Source organism: Sparus aurata, chromosome 2 (genome assembly GCF_900880675.1).
Source record: "Sparus aurata chromosome 2, fSpaAur1.1, whole genome shotgun sequence".
NCBI classification, from domain to species: Eukaryota; Metazoa; Chordata; class Actinopteri; order Spariformes; family Sparidae; genus Sparus; species Sparus aurata.
The window spans coordinates 13936914-13958061 of record NC_044188.1 but is presented as its reverse complement, the minus strand read 5'-3'; the positions used below and the strand labels follow the sequence as shown (position 1 = coordinate 13958061).

Here is a 21148-nt window from a genome sequence, read left to right as displayed (position 1 = left end):
TCTTGAGTGCCTCGTCTCAGCGCCTCTCTCTGCTCTGCTAACAGAGAGCAAATATAGCTAACGTTAGAAATGAAGTATAAACTAACATAACATAACCTAATGACCGGCTTTCACCACGACACAGAAGTTAAACAGAACCCCCTTAAATATCTTCCAAATGACCTAATTTATGTGAACTGGATAATTTACCTTGTATCTACAGATATATAAAGAACTGCTGTGTGTGCCCTGTAGATTCAAATGTTAATAAATATATCAGCAGTAACAAGACAGTGTGTGTGAGTTTTTGAAATGTTTATTCAAATGCAACAGGTAAAAATAAAAAAAAGATGATACAAGTGAGAAGATGATGCAATAAACATGATGTGATATTGACCATCTTTAAAGAAACAGTTTGTCCAAAAATGAACATTCAGTCATTATTTACACTGTTTTCCTTCTGTTTTTATTTCACACTTTTTTTACATTTTAAAACAAGTCACCAGCTACTTCAGTCTGTCAGTTCAGAGAATGCTGCAACCTTGTTTTGCCGTGAAGCTCCAGAACTGTTTTGTGGACTACGAAACTTCACCCAATGTTCTATCAGCTTGAAGGCGAGTCGATAATGACTAAATCTTCATTTTTGGTTCAACTGTTTCTTAATATATTCCATACTAGTGCGCAGTCCAGCTTTTGAGCAGTTCATAAGTGATGAGTATAAAGTAGCACCACCAGTATTTGGCCTTTTCAAGGATACAGTCACCTTGAAACAGTCCAGTATAAAGGAAGATATTTGTGTCAGGGCTTGTCTGAGTAAAGCAGGAACCCAGAGAAGATGCTGTCATCCTCACTGCTGGCATACGCCCCATTCCAGTCTCTGAAGGTCTCCATCCACACCTGATCTCCCACCGCCAGCCGCAGCACCACCAAAGTGGACGCCTGGTCGATGTCTTGACCGTACAGAGAGTCCCGTGTCCTTACCCGCCGTGACCCATTCACCACTAGTGTGGCTCTCAGTGGCTGGTTACGTACGGTGATGTGGAAGGAGAAGACGTAAACCCCAGCATGGACGCATGTGAAGCTGTTGGACGTGACGTTGAAGTGGTTCTCCTCGTTGTAGAAGACTTTGTCGAAGCGGATCGGGAAGCCAGAGGGAGGGAAGGACTTTCTTGGAGAGATACCCACACTGAAGGCTGAGCGTTTCTGGGGAACCCCTGATCCTTTTGCCCCTTTGAATCCACGAAAGCCCCTCTCACCTCTCATCCCAGGGTAACCTCTGTCCCCTTTGGGCCCAATCATCCCTCTTATGCCTTGTGGTCCCTGAGATCCTCTAACCCCTGGTTCTCCTTGTGCTCCAGGAGGTCCTGGATCCCCTCGGACACCTATAGGACCTGAGGCGCCATGCTTGCCATTTATTCCTGGGATGCCCATCGCTCCGGGGATGCCAGGAGGCCCAGAATCCCCTCGCTCACCTTTTTGTCCTCGATCCCCGAATGTGCCACACTCCCCCTTATCCCCCTTATCTCCCTTAAGCCCTAATTCAACAGCCACTCCTGGAGGTCCAGCTGGACCTTCTTTTCCTGGTTCTCCTTTCTCACCAGCAGTCCCATTCTGGCCTGGCTCTCCTTTCTCCCCACTAAAACCTTTGACACCTTGCAACCCTATTTCACCCTTCTCAGCTTTTGGGCCAACCTCACCTGCAAGGTGAAAGAAACAATGTAAGAGCTACTGAAGTATGGAAACAATTTTAAAAAATTCAACAATCACCCAAACAATTTGGCACCTTTTGGTCCTGGTTTCCCCGGGACTCCTGGTGGGCCGGCGGTCCCACTGCCTCCTCTGTCACCTCTTTCCCCTGAGAAATGAACATGATAAAGTTCACATCAACTCTTAATATCTAACATAAACTATTAGGACTTTATGTCATCCAAGATTTTGGATCTCCTTCTATCGTGATATGACATATAAGTGACGTCTTTTCCTGGTTTTAAGGCTCCATTACAGTGACGTGATGTCATTTTCTTGAAAGTACCAATAGTCATCTCAAGCGATCAGGGGGCCCCAGTGACCAGCAGTGTTGAGTATATCCACAAACAAATCTTTATCAACAAATATTAAAGGAGACCTATTATGTTTTTTCGTATTTTTTTTCTATCAGTGTGTTGTATATGTTTTTGTGCATGTAAAAGATCTTCAAAGTTAAAAAGGTCAAAGTCCACACCAACAAGAGCTCCTCTCTCCCACAGAAAACACTGCTCCTGAAACGCCTTGTCAGTAGTCCCGCCCTTAATTCCCTGACTTTGTGACATCACACTATTTCACAGTGACACACATTTGCATAATTCATGATTATAGTTATGATCATCAAGGGGGGGCTTATAGAGACAGCAGCTACAACAGTGTGTGAGTGTTTCAGAGAGAGTGGGGAATACAGAGCTGCAGCACTGGACAGAATGAGAAAACTGATGTTTATTGAGCATTAAAGTATGTAAAATTATTCTAGTACTAACCCAAAATGAAAGTATGAACCTGAAAATGAACAGAATATGTCTCCTTTGAAAGTGAACAGTTTATATTCGATCCCCATCAAATCTGGATTATTGGCTGTTCCCTGAGTAGAAAAATAAACACTGAAGTTGCGTTTAGCTGCAAATCTCCTCAAATGTGGAATAATCTGCCAGAAGAGTTAATGCTTGAGACAAGTTTACTACTTTAAATCCTGTTTACCAGCGCTTGCCAATGAATTTTCTTTTGTATCAAATTGTATTTGTGAGTTTGTTAGTTGGTTTAGTCAATATTTTCAAAACAATTTCTTTGTTATGCTTTCACCGGTTTTATCTATAAAGCACTTCAGCTATAAAAACATTATATAAATAAATGTGGCTTGACTTGTAAAGGTTAGTTCTGTACTGAACAGAACATGAAAGTCTTTGAAAATTTAGAAATTCACTTACTGAATGAAACATTTTGTAAACAGCAATTTTAAGTGTGTATCAAATTCACCCTTGTCTCCTTTAAACCCCATTGGACCGCTCACTCCCGGTGGTCCTGGTAAACCAGCTGCTCCTGTGAGGCCTCTGTCACCTGGCGGCCCTGAATAAGCAACAAAAGGTCAAGTTTAAAAACAAATGAATTGATTAAATCAAAAGCATTTTTCTTTATTGCACTCTTACCTTCTAGGCCTCTGTCTCCCTTTGGCCCCCTGGGGCCTCTCTCAGGTGGACAGCACTCACAGAAGTTGAAGTAGCACTCGTTGTAATCCAGGGTGTAGTTCTCAGGGCCGACACCAGGGACCTCAGGGCTCTCTGTGTAGTACTTTGGAGAGATGTGGCTTGGATAGGTAGTCTTCTCCATTGGGGGCAGCAGATGGGGCTCCACGGGTTTTACAGTCGGCACTATCTTGTGAGTCTTGGGCATGCTGGTGGTGGCAGGGTTGTACACTGTAATCTGAGGGACTGGCTTCTTGGTGTACTGGTACTTTGGCTTCTGTGTGGTCTTCGATTCAACACAGGACACCACAGTGAGTGTGAGAACAACTACAGCCACAAGAGTCGACTGACAGGAGATAATCCTCATGGTTGACCTGGATCTGAGAAGAGACAAGTTTATGCATGACACTTGTCATCTGTTTCCTTTTGCCCAGTACTTTAGGTTTAAAGACATAAGCATACAAAAATAGCTTGATGATGATCAGCAGCTAACTGTTAGAAATCACTCAGTTGTAACCAGAGATGAACAATCTCAACATTTGTTTTTAAAATTCAGCTTCTTTGTCTCAGTTTGTCAATGTTCCTAGAATATTTCCTACATTGGTAATTTCATGTTGGAGCTACGTTGTTCCTTTGTGCCTCTGTGACTCAGTAAGTCTGTAGTTTGGCCATTCAATGCTGGTTTTATTGAAAAAAGTGGTTTTTTTTTCAATTCAGCTGCTAAAAACCTGCAGTAACGATGGCAGATTTTTGAAGTCTAAGACTCCCCTCTTAAACATCCACAGATCATTTTCATTGGTTACCTCTCAAACATGACACTTTCCGAGCAAAATGTATAGTTTAATAAATACGGTAAGACTCACCCAGTTATGCATAAGTGGTATGGTCATTTATCCTCTCTGGCGGTCTCTTGGAGGCAGCACCAGGAGCCCCAGGTCCCTCTGATATCTCTGCCAGGCTTGGGCGAAAGAACATCCCCACCAATGAGGGTGTTTGCTGGAAGCACAGGGGGAGGTCTTGAAATCCAACTACGGCGGGCTGGAGCCGACCCAAGGAGAACCACTGTGCTGTGGACCATTCTCTGTACCCCTGTTGTGTAGAAAGGTGCTTTTGTGACACGGGATACAGCGCCCGCCAGGAGCACTCCCTCGCTGCGAGCTAGGCGAGGAGCAAAGGCCGTGGGGCAATGGGTCACCCGATATGGGAGGCATTCCTCCAACATCCAGCCTACTACCCAGGCTCTTACGCTGGACAAAGCCAAGCAAAGAGGGTTCTGTGACAGAGGCCAGGGCACTACAACGGCCTGTTTTCAAGCGTGGGTTTGGTTTGTATCTGCGTGTAGCTGCAAGCAGGAAAGAGAGATCTTTGACGTGCAAGGCGCCATTCCCAGTCGTGCAGGGTGATGCTTTCAGTACACCTGGACGACAATATCTGCAGCAATGAATTTAAGATGACATCTGCAAACTGGCGCACAAGCACAGGCAGCACTTGGTAGAAATCCAGAAGAAAGCTTTAGCCCAAAGAGCTCTGATAATCTCCTCACTCAACAGTTGCTAAACCTGAGATATTTGTCAAAGGAACCAGTTAATCTCCATCAAATCAGTGCAGTCGCCATGCTTGCCTGATCACTGTGACCGGCTTTCTGCACATGAGCCCCCAGCTACATTCGCTAACTATGATTCATACTGTGTGGCTGGACAATGATTCATTCTTACGGTGTAACGAGATAGCATCGGCTTTTTGGAGAAAAGTGATTTTCTGTGAGCTGTCTAGTCGAAACTCTCGACTTGTCCGTGACAATGAATGCTTGAGCAGCGGACATGCCTCAGTTGTCAAAGACCTCACGTCCTCAGAGGGATCTATGACCAGCTATGAGCGAGCAGGAGGAAGGGGAAATGAAATTTGGGAAATAGAGAGGGGTGATGAGGAGAGAGCTACTAAAGAAGAGACTGTGTTTATTTCATTTTATCTCCTAACATACACTTTTCTTTATCTCCTCACTCGCCATTTACATGCTCCTCTTCCCAGCAGCTCAGGTGATGTGTCCCTGACTTACCCCTTCATAAAAGACAAACAGATGGAGTGTAAGATATGCACCTGAGCTCTGAGAGAGCCGGAGAGGGGTTCCTCTGGGGTTCTCCTTGCCCGACCTCAACCCCGTCGTCTCTCAGCTCCATTCAGACCACACACAACAGCAGCGGTCAGCTTACAGTGCCCAGCTGGTCACAGAGGACCCAGGCGCCGCTCACCTGTCCGTTCATTTAACACTGGCACCGGCCTTGCCCTCAGCTTCAATCCACACCGGCTATAGAGCGACGGATAAGGAAGAGTTAACTTACTCAACGGGTGCAGCCGAGCAGAGAGAGGACCTAAGATGACTTGGATGGATGGAGGTGTATTGCCTTACATTAACCCTGTTCATGTAAAGGAGATCCTGAAGCTGCAGGGAATGTGTATAGAGAGTTAGAGAGGGTGAGACAATAAGATAGAGACTTGTTTAATTACCAACGTAGCAGTCGGTCACTGTCAACATCATACTCATAAGGCCATAGACTGTTGTTTTGTTCCTCACTGTGGAATCTTATCAGAGAAAATCTAGAGCCTGCAGAATTAGCAGCTAATGACTTTGGCAAGAGATCTGCTGGCAGTGAAGACTCATCTCATGTAGTCAGAGAGGGGACAGAAACACTTTCCCCCTGCCACACTTTCTCTGATGTTAGGGGATCGGTTTCTAATACGCTCGAAGCTGGTTGTGTCTATGGATGGCATTTTCCACAAGAATCCCTATTTACAAAAGTGATCGACAGGGATCTAGAAGTCCAACAGACAGAAAGTTGTTGTATTTGTACAGGATATGCAAAGAAATGAAAACTGATTCTTTTGATCATATCATTTGATTGGGGATTGTTTGGGAATTAATGTGTGGTGATGTCTTTTTGTATTTCTTGAAAAGCTCTTTTCTGTTCATTGTTGATCTAGTTCTTCCTCAGCGTACCCAGCCATCTGGAAATCAGCAGCCTTTATTTTCTTATACTGATTGAGACATTGTAGTTTGAAGGAACAGTTTACCCAAAAATGAAAATTCAGTCAATATCGACTTACTACAAAACATTTCTAGAGCATCTTAGAAAACAGCGTTGCCTCCCCCTTCTAAACAACTGAAGTGGCTGGGAACATAAATGGGCTTTACAGCTCATGCTGTGTAAGTCTCTTGATGCCCAGAGATCCCTAATTGATTTTGAAATTTAAAAAAAAAACTTTTTTAAATCGTTATTTAAACCTTTCAGTTGTTTCGGGGACAAGGTTTTGCTGGAGAAAGTTGGACTACAAAACTTCCTCCAACTTCTTCTTGAGGCTGAGTAGATAACATTTTTACGTGGTCATTTTTGGGTGAACTTACAATTTAAAGTAAAAAAGTCAACATTTCCTACCAATAATGAAAGGATGAAAGATTCATAACCATCTCACATCTTTAAGTTAAAGCTGCTACAAAGTTTTTTGGGGGGTCGATTCTGTTGGCCCCTGTTGAACAAAGCGGCATGAGCACCACGGCCTCCTATATTTATCTGGCTAGCCCATGTAATTGTCCATCCATCATGTCCATCATCTTAAAATTTGGAGTAATTGATTAACCTAACTTTTTTGCACATCTTTGGACTTTGGGAGGCAGCCGGAGTACCCGGAGAAAACCCACGCAGACATGGGGAGAACATGCCAACTTCATACACAAATGCACTGCTCCAGCCAGCTGTAACCACTGCAATGCCGTGTAATTGTTTAACGGGTCATTTAATTCAAAATGAGTAAAATCGTATTTATATTGCATATGTGGTGAAAAGATTTATTGAATCAAATTATACTGACAGCAGGGCATTTCTAAGTTTGTCTTTGCATAAAGTCACAGAGGAACTCCTCGTAATAGTGAAATAGCGTAGTAGTAAACTTTTTATACCAAAGAAGATTAAGATGAAGGTAAATCCTTGATGAGTTGTTTATTATTAACAAAATAATACTTCAAAATAATTAAAAAGGTATATATGTTTTAGTAATAAAAATCTCCATATTTGAAGAATATTGATGTCTAAAACGGTATTCTGGTTTATCAGTAAACATAATTAACTGACTGTGTGTCTGTTTACTTTCGTGATTGGACAGAAGAACAAAACAGACAGGATCCTGTGAGCTCCCAGAGTGATTTGAGGTCATGAGTTGTGTCTCTGGGGAACTAAATACCACCTCGACATTACAAGAAGTTGATGCTCGATGTGGGTCGTGAATGGATGGGTGATTTTTCCACCCTCTTGTTGTTCCCTCTCTCCTTCTTTACTCCTCCTACACCGTCCTGCAGCTCCACAGAAACTCCCACAGAAACTCCCTAAGGTGCCGCCCCACTGTTATACCTGAAGGTCCCATACCGAGCGCACCAACTCTAAATCATGATAAGAGAAATATAAAAGACACAGCAATCTGATCAGATGAAGCTCACCTAACAGACTTCATGACCCTGTGAAGAAAGGAAACGTTATATATCAATGGAAAGAGAAATTACACAACTCTGTCCAGCTCCCTCCTTTCTGTGTTTCACAATAAAATTCTTGGTACCCTCCCAAACATTCCTTCACAGCAGCTTGCACACACTGATGAAAACATCCCTGTTTTCCATGAGTATACAGCACCATACTCAGAGTGAATAAGCACAGAGTGATTTCTCAGCTTAGTTCAGCAACTGACCACTTGGTGGCAGACTTGTGCTTTTTCAGTTTCTGTACCACATTTGTTTTGATACCGACTTGTATTTCATCATTGCCATTTATTGTTGTCATTGTGACTCTTTGCTATTATTTGTCATTATTGTAAAAAGTACCCAGAGTAGAAAAGACAGTGTGCTGATATATCATATCAGTGAAGGTAAAGGTCACTCACAGAACTAGTAACTGAGTACAATTCTAAAAGTGTCTGATATTAAGTGTATGATGAGTTGATATATATAAATCATCATGTATCTACAATAATCTGATTCACCAGGCTGATTATCCCATACTCAACATTTTCTCTGATTGGTAGAATCTTCTTTTCTTTGAAATCTGATTGGCGATAAAATGTATTAATTAAGAAAAACTGAACTTAAAGACCAAACAGTTTCATGCTGTTTTACTTTGTTTACATGTGGCGGACCCTGCCACCTTTCTAGCTTCAAACAGTGTTCTGAGGACCTTATTTTCCTCAGAGAACAGCTTGTTCACTCAGATATGGAATAATACATATTTCAGAGTTTGTTTTATTACCTCATTAATATTGTAAATTAAAAAACTGTGAGATTGTATTTCTTCTCCCAAACTACATAGTGCCCATTTAAGATACCTGCTGTATAAATCTGAGGTGTGAACAAAAGTATACATCAGCTCATATTAGATGGTTATGATGAAGCAACAATCAAACCTCTTTATTAAGCTATAGCGCTCTTCGCCAACATTTCCCAGGAGCCAAACATAGCGCAACATGTGCTCTTTTGTAATAAAAGCCCATTGACCATGTCAGGGTTTGGCTCCAGCTATCAGGCCAACCACTCCCACACAATCATATTGACTGATTCCTAACTGAGATAGACCGTGGAGCTGGAAGCGACATGACTTCCTCCTCCATCTCCATCTTTGATCAACAAAGAATACCAGGAATTGCACAATTAATCTGAGTTCCACCTAACAAACATTCTCTGACTGCACAGAGAGCAGGCTAGAAATAAATCTGGTGCTGACATATAGTTAATCATGAAACAACACATTAATTTATCCTCATGATAACAAGATAATGTGAGCCAGTGCCTGATCTCCGCTGCGGAACCACAGAACATGTAACTTGGGCTATTGTGTCTAATCTAATCTATGTGGTGTTTGCTCAGTGGGTGATTCGCCTTTGTCTTTCTCTCTATGAGAAGACTGTCAAGTCAAAGTGAGAAGTTCAACTATTAAAGAAGGAAAATGAACACGGTAAAGAAACGTATTGGCTAATAAACAATTCATGGATTATGGTGTGATAAGGCCACTGATTTATACATCCATAAAACTGTCGACTTTTTAGAGAGGACCTTTTGAGTGTGTTGAACCCAACCCAATCCGAGACGCTGTATGACAACAGACGAGCAGAGACACACACAGACGCACACACCCAGCAGTGCAAACAACGTTCCTTCAAAACAGGCCACTATAATACATTGTAAAAGCAGGTTTATTGTCCTGTCCCATCCTTTTATTTATTCATTTATCTTCATCTCTATGATGCAGATCCTTACACAAGTGACTCAAAAACCACACGTTGCAAAATTCAGTTTCACAATGAATCACAAGACCGAGTCATGCAGTGAGCTGGAAAACATCCAGATAAGTTGGTCACATTTGTGAGCTGTGCAAAACAATATGAAATTCAACTCATGTCTATATAAGATGCTCATTTTGTGGCTGTAGGAGATAAAACTGCAATAAATTCAACAATGTAAAAGTTGGATGTACATTTAAATGCTTTTTTAACCAGATTTAGATTTAAGATGTTGTTGTTATCACTGCCTTTAAAAGACATTCAGTATGTTTGTATGCTGCGACTCAATGCGATGTTTAGTGATGTGTCCATAAACACAGGCCTTGAAACATTTTACATATTTAATACAAACAGTGACAGAATGGTCAGTACTCAAAAAACTGACTTTTAACAGTGATGGAATGTAACTATGTACATTTACTCATATACATCACTTAAGTTAAGTTTTGAGGTACTTGTACTTTAGTTCCATATTAATCAATTATTATATGTATTTCCATTTCCTGCTACTTTATACTTTCACTCCACTACATTTATACTTTGATTAATTTATTTTATAAATTGACAATTTGATTACAAAAACAATTACACATGTGCTGAATATCGGAGAGGTGACGCAATGCTGTGATATTGACATTAACTATGATATAAACAAATGGAATATTAATTGTTATGTTAATGATACACATACGGTGATATCGTTTGAATAATCCAGTGAAGATGTTGGCCCTTTGCATCATTTGTCTTTCTGGTGTTATTCTGGTTGCTGTTTCACTAGCACTTGAGTGGTTGATAGTAATTGTTCTTTTGGTGCACTTTTTTTACATGTTTTTTGGTTCATGAGTATCGTAACTAAAACATTTGGTGATCTCTTTAAGCTTATCAAGGAGAGTCCGAAAATGTGATCTTACAAATTAGATTAGAAAAAGCACTCTGAGTTGAAGAAAAACAGCATATTCTGTTTTGTCAGAAAATAGAAAAGTAAGTAAGAAAAGTAACCAACCAGATATAAATATGGCATCAGAAAGTTAATTCAGAGTCTACAAACAAGCTGTAATACCGTGTGTGTGTGTGTGTGTGTGTGTGTGTGTGTGTCTAAATGTGTCCATTGTTGTCTGCGATCGATCAAGGCTAAACATCAGTCTGCGGTCATTACCATGGAGACATTCACCGTAAAGGCACACACACCTGTAAGAGGGCTGAGCTGAACAATGGGCTGTTCAATCGTTGCACTTTAGATGTGTGTGTGTGTGTGTGTGTGTGTGTGTGTGTGTGTGTGTGTGCGTGTGTGTGTGAGAGAGAGAGAGAGAGAGAGAGAGAGACTAGTTAGATATGATTTAATGTTGGCAATAATATTAATATTGGAGCACTCTCTGGGGGTCCTTGTAACCTGAAACTTGGCTGAGGTGGCACCGTTGGCATACAAGTGTGTGTGTGTGTGTGTGTGTGTGTGTGTGTGTGTGTGTGTGTGTGTTTTCTTGGCGACACGTACCTCTCTGTCTGAGGACTCTACAGTTGCTACGAGCCCCGCCTCCCAGTTTATATTCACAGGCTACAGAAACAATACACCAGCCGTCCGAGTGCTTGCAGATAGCTTTGTGTACACCTTGTCATTATGGAGATAACCTCTGGCCTCTTCCTTCACGGGACACAAATTAACATGTTAAGTGTCAACAGAGGACAGTCCTTCAAAGACCCCGAGGCAGACTTAAAATCTTTACTACACGGGATGTATGAGGGGAGACAAGAAGAGAGTGAAGGAAAAGGAAATGGAAAGGAAGGGAAGGGAAGGGAAGGAACTGGGGTAAAGGTAATGATAGGATTAAGAGAAAAGAAAAGAAAGAAAAGAAAAGAAAAGAAAAGAATGGGACAGGCAAGGAGATGAAGTGAGCTGAGGGAAAGTAAAAGAAGAAGAAGAGTAAAGTGAGGTAAAGATTTAAAAGAGGAAGGAAAGGAAAGGAAAGGAAAGGAAAGGAAAGGAAAGGAAAGGAAAGGAAGGGGCCTCAGTCATATTTAAGAACTAACTTGAATGTGCGGGTTGAGAAATAAGGGTGTTGGAGCTTTTGTGTTCCTGGCAAAAAAAAAACAAAAAAAAGATGGAGGAATCCAGTTACAAGGCATAAACATAGTTACCTGGCTGCCTCTCTACTGTGGTGACACTGACAATAACCTAAATGTTTTCCTGCTCCCTCACCCACCGTTCATGTTGATAACATTGCAGAAAATTTGCATGTCCGGTGCAAATTTAATTTCACATCATTCTGCCATCAATCCCTTTGAAACAGGATGATGCTTCTCATCATCTAAAACGCGTCTGCTCCAACAAAGAGGACGGACATGGACGGCTCCAGGTAAACAGAGCTTTGTTGGCACGGGCCGGTCACCTCGTACCACCTGCAGGAGGGAAAGACAAGCCGCTGGGTATTCATTCCTACACTGTCTAGGGAGAACTGGTTTGGTGGCTCTGCCCCTTATTGTGTGATTTCAAATAATGTAGTTCAGTCAATTGTGTGAGGAATGTGCTACCCATGAGCCTTTGTTTTGCTTGTTCTTTCATTTCAAAGTAACTGCTAAGCTTTGCAAAATTCAAAAGCCTTCATATACTGTACGCCCTGATGAAGACTGTGAGTTGAATCCAATATAGGCGAGCACCATTTATTAACCTGTTCTTATTCCTGGAAATTGATTTTGAAGCGCCTCTCCCAGTGTAGCCCAAAGTGAATTTAAAGCCGATGTCGAATGATTTGGAGTGTCCAGGTGTTAAGCTCTTTTGAAAAGGTTATAAGATGATTTTTCAGAAGCTATGTTAGAGCTTCTGACATTAATCTATAGGAATCTTAACACACTGAATTATCATCATTATTTTTCCCAACTAAATTTTTAACTAAATAAGCACGCAGTCAACCTATAACTGACCCCTACTGACTGCAAAACACAATGGGTCCAACATCATATAGTCTGACATGGTCCATGCTCAAATTTAATAATAATGTCCAAGTTTATGGCTTTTGTAACTGAGACTGGTGTTAAGTGGACCAGGAGTGAGGAGAAAGGAAAGAGAGTTAGTCACCTGTCTACACGATTAGTCACTGGCTGTTATAGGCTGTAGGACGGGCCAGGAAGCTCCTCTCTGTCTTTTTGTCGCCATTTAATCATGGATTATTGTGTTTTGGACTAAATATGATACTGTAATGCATCTTCTGGAGATTTTCAAATAAGGAACAGACAGTAGGAGTTTGATACATTAATGAAACACCCAGACATTTCATTTGTGATTTGGCAGATGGCTTTCCAAATTTCAAAACAGTATGCTTTGGCATTTTTTGGTCATGACTTCTTCAACACAAATCAAAGTATAAGTTTAACCTCTCTTTTTTGGGGTTTTATGATATGTCCTTTGACCCAAAGAGCACCTGTTTTTGACTTGCAATGGTGAAGCAGCACTCCACAGTCAATCTACAGCCATTTTCTCTTTTTTATAGGCAATAACAGATTTTATTTGCTGCATGAATTCATCAAGTACCAGACGAGGACTTGTCCAAGTATCTTCAGATTTCTTTATTTTCTGAATATTGCAGTGATGTGTTGCCATCATGTATAAATATAACATTCATTTTGGTGAACGGTGAAAAAAAGCCTCTCAGAGAGCTCTTCATTCTCGGTACATGACATGTCTGGAACGACTGCAACATGTTAAAGACAGCACAAATGAAATGCAGCAAATTGGGAACAATATAAAAGCACTTTTTTTTCAGGTGGAAAAACAAAGTAAAGAACAAAATGATGCATTATTTATGGCCACAAGAGAACACAGATATAAATAATCAAAGGTGTTTGGTAATTGACATTGTAACCAGCCAAGCATTTACCAGTGTATATAAATATAGAACTCCGTATAAATAAAGTTAAGTTAGAGATCATGATTAGACTGTAATCAGCGAGCCCTTGACCCAAAGCACAAATAATCAAAGATGATCTTTAAAACACAACTAAATCCAACACTCGTCCCAACTACCAGATATGACTCATTCTCTATAGATCAACTATAGGTGAGGAGGACGGGGTTTCCTTTCCACCTGTCAGGCTTTGCTTTTCATTCAGGCCAATTTGACTGCATTTTGCATGTGACAGCAAACAGTTCTGCTTCGAGTTCAGAGGCTGTTGATTGAGTAAAGCTTCGTCATTAACAAAGCCAAGCCTAAAATGAAAAGGTGTGTTGTATCAATATTTGCTAATGCTCAGCACTGAGCACACCTTCCTGACATACCAAACGGTCAAAAAACAGGAGATAAAGAGAGGGCTCGGCACACATGCCGGAACATTTTTTCCTTTTATTACTCGCTTTGACCAGTAAATGAGGGCCTGGGACAAATAGATCCCTGATTGTGATGCCTTTAGATTAATTGCATAGCTTGGGCTTTTCTGTCAACTTTCACTTTGAATATCAGCTACGCAGTGACTTGAAATGTGCGGTGTACCCTGCCAGTTAGCATTACAGTGCATAAAGGCTACTCAAACAAGGTGATGGTGGTTCTGATACAAAACCATAGATCAACCAGTAACATTAAGTGCATATCAGAAATGTTGGGATGAGAACTAACCCCCGTTTCATCAGAGAGCAACTCACAATCAGTGATAACATGGCGTCACAGATGCAAATAAGAACAGACATGCTTAAAGGGGCACTCCACCGATTTTATACACCATGTTCAGTTTACTCCTCAGAGTCCTAAAAAAAAAACAAGTACAAAGTTTTCTTTGGCTCTGAAGGGAGTTTCCTCAGGCTGTGCTTGAAATCATTCACTTATGCGCGCTGCACACTTGAAATTTACTCTGTAGCGAGCTGAGAGAGACAATTATGAATCATTTTCATTTTGCATCATTACTAACAGCTGTAGTCCCCCAGAGCCGAGCGGCCAGAATAAAATGTTGGCATTTTATATTTCTACAAACCACAGATACGTCCAAGTTTGTACATGGCAGAGGCTATGTACCATATTGTCATTGGTATAAAAAACATGCCATATCATGTTCACATTACATGTTTATAACTGATATCCAGTTAGGGAGGGTCTACTGAAAGACCTGATTGAGTCGTATTATGTGAAATGTAGGATTGGGAATTTAGGATTACGACTTTAGACTAAAGCTGTGGTCAAATATTAAAAAAGTGACATCCTATATCTTATTTTAAACACTTTTTCCTGACCATGATGAAAAACATCATGAGGTCAAGAAAAAAGAGGTGATGGGAAATTCACAAGAACTTATAAGTGATGAATCATGGGGCGGCAGTATCCCCTTTCCTTTCATAAAGGATGCTCCAGTGTACCTTATGCTGAAGGAGATAAGAAAGTAATAACGAAAGCACCTTTCCTTAGCATTTAGAGAATTCAAATAATTTTTTTCAGCACATTTCTAGGTTCTCAATTGGATTGTTTCGTGAGCAAAAAAGAGACTATTTGACCACAGCCTAGAAGTCTGGACATCTTCACCTCTGCTGCTTCGTTTCTCACCCCCATCATATGGAACTGACCACCTAAATCACTGGAATTCCCCTTTAAAGACTTAACAGTCATGATGAAAATAAAAACCTATTTTGTATTGAGACGAGCATGCAAATGATCCACCCACATTTGACCCTATCATGCAAAACCCAGAGGTGGTATGCACTCACACAGGACATGTGGGTAGAAAAGAAATCAATAAAAGAGAAAGAGGACAAACAACATTTCACAAGACGTTTCACAGCAAGGGTATGAAAGTGATGTAGAGTCGAGTGTCTAATACCGTGGGGTAAGGCCAGAGGGTTTGGGATGTAAAGAAGATAGTAAGCCTCTGATTTCCAGATTGCTCCGTGAAGATCTTCATGTTTTCAGTCTTGATTACATGAGGTGACTGACCGCTGTGGTTGGGGATGAACGTGGTGTAAAGAGGTACTTTGGGAGCCGAGGAGGAAATGATTTGGAGACTTCATGCTAATCCACCCAGCCGCTGCCTCTTCCTCTCCTTCGTTTAGTTCATGAGTGCCATGGTGCTCTCAGGCTGGCCGCCAAAGATCCCAGAGAAAAATTCCAGTGCGAGCCTCACGTGGATGGGCACAAAGACATATGAGGTGTAGATCACCATGGCGATGGCGGAGAAGAGGACGGAGTTGAAGATGGACTTTTCCCACGGCTCCAGGACATAGATGCCGGTGATGAGCAGGTACTGGTAGTACAGCCAGGCCAGGTACTCCAAAAGGTTCTTGAAGTTCATCTTGCAAGCTGGATGGAAGGGAGGTGGAGCTGGTGGCCGTAAGACAGAGATGGAGGGATGTGGGGGGGGGGGGGGACAGAAAGGCAGAGGTGAAGGTGAGAGAGAGAGAAGGGATAGGATGAGAGTGATTACGATTCAAACGAAAAAGTACATGTTGAGGAGCTCACAGAGGCAGTGCCTCAAGGTAAAAACACTACACCACAAATCCTACATTCAAAATCTTATTGCAGTCGAGGCACAGACGCATTAAAGGAACAGTTCACCCAAAAACAGAAATTTGTTAATTATCTACTCACGCATGCCGATAGAAAGTCAGGAGAAGTTTCAGAGTCCACAAAACATTTCCGGCACTCCACAGCAGTGTTGCAGCATTCTCCTGAACAACTGAAGTAGATGGGGACTAAAAAAACAAAAAGGATTAATTAATGGCCCCATACAGCCACAATCCAAGTCTCCCGAAGTCCTGAGATCTCAAATTGATTTGGAATGGACCTTATTTAAACTATCAACGTGTGGTACAGCTTGTGCACCCACCTCAGACTCAATGCGTGCTAAAACTTTTAACTTGGCAGCCAAAAGGGGAAGATTTTGTCCAAATAAGGATTGTAAGCAACAACTTTCAAATCAATTTGAGATCTCAGGGCTTCCAGAGACTTGGATTACACTGGACAAGCTGTATGGAACCATTTTACATTTTATTTTGGGGGTGGGTTGTTTTTTTACATGTTAAAAAAAGTTCCCATCAACTTCAGTTGTTTATGGTCTGCTGTGAAGCTCCAGTAGTAAATAATAACTGAATTTTCATTTTTGGTGAACTGTTCCTTTAACAACACAACGTACTCAAAGAATTGAACGTTTAAGTGCACGTGAAGGAGAAGAATGGCTCTCTTTATTTTTCATAATATTGGTAAGGCAGCATTTTATATCAAAGTAAAACTACTTTATATTCTGTAGTTTAATCCATAACATCTTATTTTATGAGTTTATTATATATAATTATAGAAATCCCTCAACTTTAAGGGTGCAATATGTAAGAAGTGGCCACCTTATTCAAACTCCAAACTAATGGGGGGGGGGGGCAGTTTACCAGATTAACTGCTAACTATCCATGTAGCTGTTTTAAAATAGTTAGCTCAGTTAGCCATGCAGTTAGCAGCCTGGACAGGGAGCTCAAAGTGGCATTATGAGACAGGATGTGAGAAATAAAAGCTGTAGGTAAATTCAGTAAGGAAACATTGGAAATTTACTCTAGAAAAAATAGACTGCCACTTAGTACAGATGATTATTCTATAAAACTCTTGGGGTGTCATAAAAACACAACATGTGTAATTTTCAGCAATGAACACTAACACTCTACACACACAGACTGAGACATGCTCTCCCTGCTGTTAATTATTATCCGTGGGGACGACTGCGTAACCACAATGGAAAAATAATCCTTGAATAAAAAAACAGTCCTTGTGGCTGTGTGTTTATTAATTAGGTGGTGTGAGAGGAAACTGGGAATTAACTCCTCCAAACACATAATCAAGCGGGCCTCAAGGGAGCTCAGAGTCCAATAACAGTCAGAGAAACACCAATGAAATTGACGCAATTGTTCCCACATGGACACAAAACAGTCCCCACTTATTCCCACACTTGACACACATGGGAAATTAATTAATGTGATGTGAAGATGGTAAATGTTCCACCATTAGCAAACATACAGCACATAAAACATACACTTCAAAAGGTGCAGTGTGTAGTTATTGGGGAGGAAATTTAACCAGAAGAAAAAAAATCTTCATAGACTGATTTCTTTATGCCTAAACAAACTAAATACACAGACATTCTTTGATTTAATGACTGAATAAACAGATCAAACTAACTGAAATTAAAGGAAAACACAATTTCACACTGTTTTACTTTGTTTATACGTGGCGGACCCTGCCATCTTCACAGCCTCGAACAGTCTTTTACTTTATTTTCCTATGAGAACAGCTTGTTTATTCAGCTATAGAAAACAACTCTATCATTACCTCATTAATATTGTAAATATGAGTTTTAATTTCTTCTCCTAAACTACATAGTGCCTCTTTAACATTAAAAATGTAACAAATCTTTCTCCACGTGTTGTCTGCAATTAGTGCACCGTTCAAACATATCCGATGAAAAGCTACGTGTGCGTATTAGATGAAGGTTTACCTATCCGCGGGCGTTAACAGGACCTGCTGCACAGGTAGGGGGCGGGGCCAACAGGTGCGCTACAGGTGTACCTGGCTTTCTAGAATATACTCCAACAGGGAGGCTATGAAAACAAGGCAGAGGGGAGCTGCACTACACAGCAGGGGGGCCAGATTAACTTCCCTGATGATATAAATACTATACAGCGGGAGTGCAGCAAAGAGCCATTCTGGCGCACAAACCTGCAAAATAACTGTGGCAGAAGTCTCCTGGTGCGCATGGTCACATGAATAAATCGCATCCTCAGCTGATTGAGTATTGAGTCTGTATTTTGCATGATCATAATAACGCCATAATAAATCTAAATGTTGACTTACCTCAGCAGCCGGAGTCAGATCCCCTGGACGTTGCACTAATGAGACCGAGCGACTGGACGAGCCACAGACAGACAGCAGCCCGCGTCCCGCTGCCGCTGCTCTGCTTTGTGTAAACGAAAAGCTGCCTCGCTAGTTTCCCCCCCGGCCTATATGTAGCAGCTCATACAGACTGTGAGAATGACACCACACCCACTGCTCGTGCTTATACTCACCTGGCTCGCAGATGGTGCAGGTGAAGTGACCGCGGAGCGACGACGCGACAGGCCGTTGTGTGTGTGTGTGTGTGTGTGTTTAGGTGGGAGGCTCAGAAGGACTCGATGTCTTGGTCGCAGCTCTGTTTCAGCCATGCAAAGAGTCCGCCGCTTTGTGCCGCATATTTAAACTTTCCTCAGCTGGTGCCGCATCTCCGTGCGCATCGGTCCCACCATGCTGCAGCCCGACGCTGCTGCAGCACCACCTCTGACGTAGGAAGCGGCAGAAGAAGCAGGATGGGCAAACAAGCCGAGGCAGCACAGACTGGCAGGACACTGGTATGCACTGATACCAGCGCAGCGAAGGGGTGTTGCAGTATAGTTTATTTTTAGGAGCCAAATACTAGACAAATGTGTATTTTTTTAAAAAAACAGTACTGCATCTGTGTATCGCCTTTTTCGCAAGACAAAAAAAAACAAAAAAACAACAACGCTGGACCCACGCCAGTGCACGCAGCACTAACAGGACCAGTGTTCTCCGAGCAGACTTGGAGACTAATTTGAAATATTGATTAAAACACGCGGAAAATAGCTTATCAGACACCCATCTCCGCTTTTTTGTCCTCATCAGTGCAGTCTATGCATTGCTAAATATGCATAATAATTATACTGCTATGTTGGATACGGGAACTCAAAAACAAAGGTGTACTAAGGAGGAGTGTGACTGGTGTGCTGCTCGTTGCGTAAACGTATTACGCACTACCCGCAGATTTGATCAACTCCCAACAGCAGCCAGGCTCTGTTTTGCTCACACACACACACACACACACACACACACACACTCAAACATGCATTCATAAAAGTCTCAATTAACCATTCTTCTTTTCAATATCTCTTCCCAAAAACAAACAAACAAAACGTTTCCGGATTGACTGCGGAGGACCTGAGGGTGCCTTCAAAAAGGACAACCAAGAGAAAAAAAACGCACAACCCAAACACCTCTGGAAAACAAAATCCAAGCATTAGCTGACAAGTTGTGCCTCTGTTTGTGAGCAGCTGGACAAACAGTTAGGAAATCTTATCTCCTATCTGCTCTAATGTTGCTGACTTGTTCAGTTCCTGCACTTGACAACACTGTGCATTATTGATGTGTAAACACGGGCAGTGGCGCCGTGGCGCACCGTTTACGCATGGATACAGTGCAGCGCCATAAGGACGAGGACTGGTTTAAAACGCCAGACAGAGCGTATGAACAAAATGAAGCCTTCGCAGAGATTCAACACCTCTTTGTAGTATCTACTGTTGTCGTTACATGAACTGTCCTGACCTGCTTCACCACAAGTACTTTGCAAATCAGTATTCAAAGCAGACAACCAGCCTCCATGGACCTAAGTAGCTCAGGTGTTGCTGCTCTAACAACATGTCACTCAGACTCAGAAAGTGAGTGTAATGCTAGAAATAGGTTAAAGGGGGATAAAGGGGCAAAGCATTTGGGTCAGGAGGGCTCAGTTTGTGCACATGCAGTGATGGTGAGAAAATCAGGTCAGCAGGAGGGTGATCAGGAAAAAAAAGGAAGGACCCCTGCTCCACATTGTTGTTGCCCCCACCACCCACACCCACAAACACCCAGAGGAGATTCAGCTCATTCACTTTCCCAAGTGGATCTGATTACCGTTTACAGCCAGCTCAGGTTTGTGAAAAACAGGCCTTGGCCTCCTCTGCCTCCTCCTCCTCCTCCCTCTTCATGTTCAAATGTCACACACACTAACACAGCCTGTGAAACACACATTCCTCTTGTGTCTTATTACATAAAGCTGCATTCTAGTAGGTGTGCACGGCCATGCAGCAAAGCTGCTGACAAAAGGAAAAGTTTTAAACCAACTCTGAGTTTAATAATGGTTTGGATTAATTTAGATTCAGTTTTTTGAACACATGATGTGGTTTTATGTTCCTAAAATTACCAGGGATAATTCAAAAGGGTTCAATATTAAATTGATATCAATTTTGTATCTAATCTGCTGTCAACTTTAAAAAAGGAGTAGTCTCACACACCTTTTTCACATAAAGTTCCAATAAAGTTGTCAAAATCTTCAATAGCTCCAGCACTGTATCCATCAAACTGAGGCTCTCTAACCACAGGCAATGATTAGCTGGGAAAGAAGTAATCGCCTCCTTTTTATTACCGATTCATTTTGTTACTTTTCAAGTGAAACTTGTCAAAATTGTGCCTTTTTGCAGCTTCTTAAATGTGGGGACTTGTGCCTTTTCTTTATCATTTATGACAGTAAACTAAGTCTTTGGGTTTTAGACTTTTGTTTCGGATGAAAGACACAATTTGAAGATGTAACTTTGGCTGCTGGGATATTGTGATGAGCATTTTAAAAAAATGATAGTTTACAGATACAATAAATCGATTAAATAATCTATAACTAAGTTTATGTTGTGATTTCTACTTCTAAATTTTTGTGTATAAGCACTAAATATCAGGTGCCAAGATTAAATATTTGACTACTACCAGAGTTTCAGACAAGATAAAATCTGCCTAATATTTTAACGCAGTGAGACAATTATAATTTTACCAAGAAGGAATAACTTGTTATTCATCCACAAGCTCCTATTTGGACAGCGTCTTTATTTTGAAGAACATTCCTGGGTGCAG

At 41.5% G+C, this 21148-nt stretch overlaps 2 protein-coding genes across 5 annotated transcripts; both read right to left on the bottom strand.

The window, feature by feature from the left end:
- Positions 1 to 427: 427 nt before the first annotated feature.
- On the bottom strand, positions 428 to 11030 carry otol1b (otolin 1b). Its single transcript, XM_030438591.1, has 6 exons — positions 10993 to 11030; positions 4052 to 4277; positions 3153 to 3568; positions 2983 to 3072; positions 1763 to 1834; positions 428 to 1676 (listed from the first exon to the last, which is right to left on the bottom strand). The coding sequence occupies exons 3-6, from the start codon at positions 3553 to 3555 to the stop codon at positions 778 to 780; spliced, it is 1464 nt and encodes a 487-aa protein (XP_030294451.1). The 5' UTR covers positions 3556 to 3568; positions 4052 to 4277; positions 10993 to 11030; the 3' UTR covers positions 428 to 777.
- A 2013-nt stretch (positions 11031 to 13043) lies between these two features.
- sptssb (serine palmitoyltransferase, small subunit B) lies at positions 13044 to 18848 on the bottom strand. 4 transcript variants are annotated; one of them, XM_030438236.1, is made up of 3 exons: positions 18299 to 18846; positions 16055 to 16158; positions 13044 to 15787 (listed from the first exon to the last, which is right to left on the bottom strand). In XM_030438236.1, the coding sequence occupies exons 2-3, from the start codon at positions 16056 to 16058 to the stop codon at positions 15516 to 15518; spliced, it is 276 nt and encodes a 91-aa protein (XP_030294096.1). In that variant the 5' UTR covers positions 16059 to 16158; positions 18299 to 18846; the 3' UTR covers positions 13044 to 15515. The 4 variants fall into 4 exon arrangements, with proteins under 4 accessions (XP_030294096.1, XP_030294106.1, XP_030294123.1 ...); XM_030438246.1 differs by having other exon boundaries at positions 18511 to 18846; XM_030438263.1 differs by lacking the exon at positions 16055 to 16158 and having other exon boundaries at positions 18511 to 18848.
- Between the last annotated feature and the right edge of the window lie 2300 nt (positions 18849 to 21148).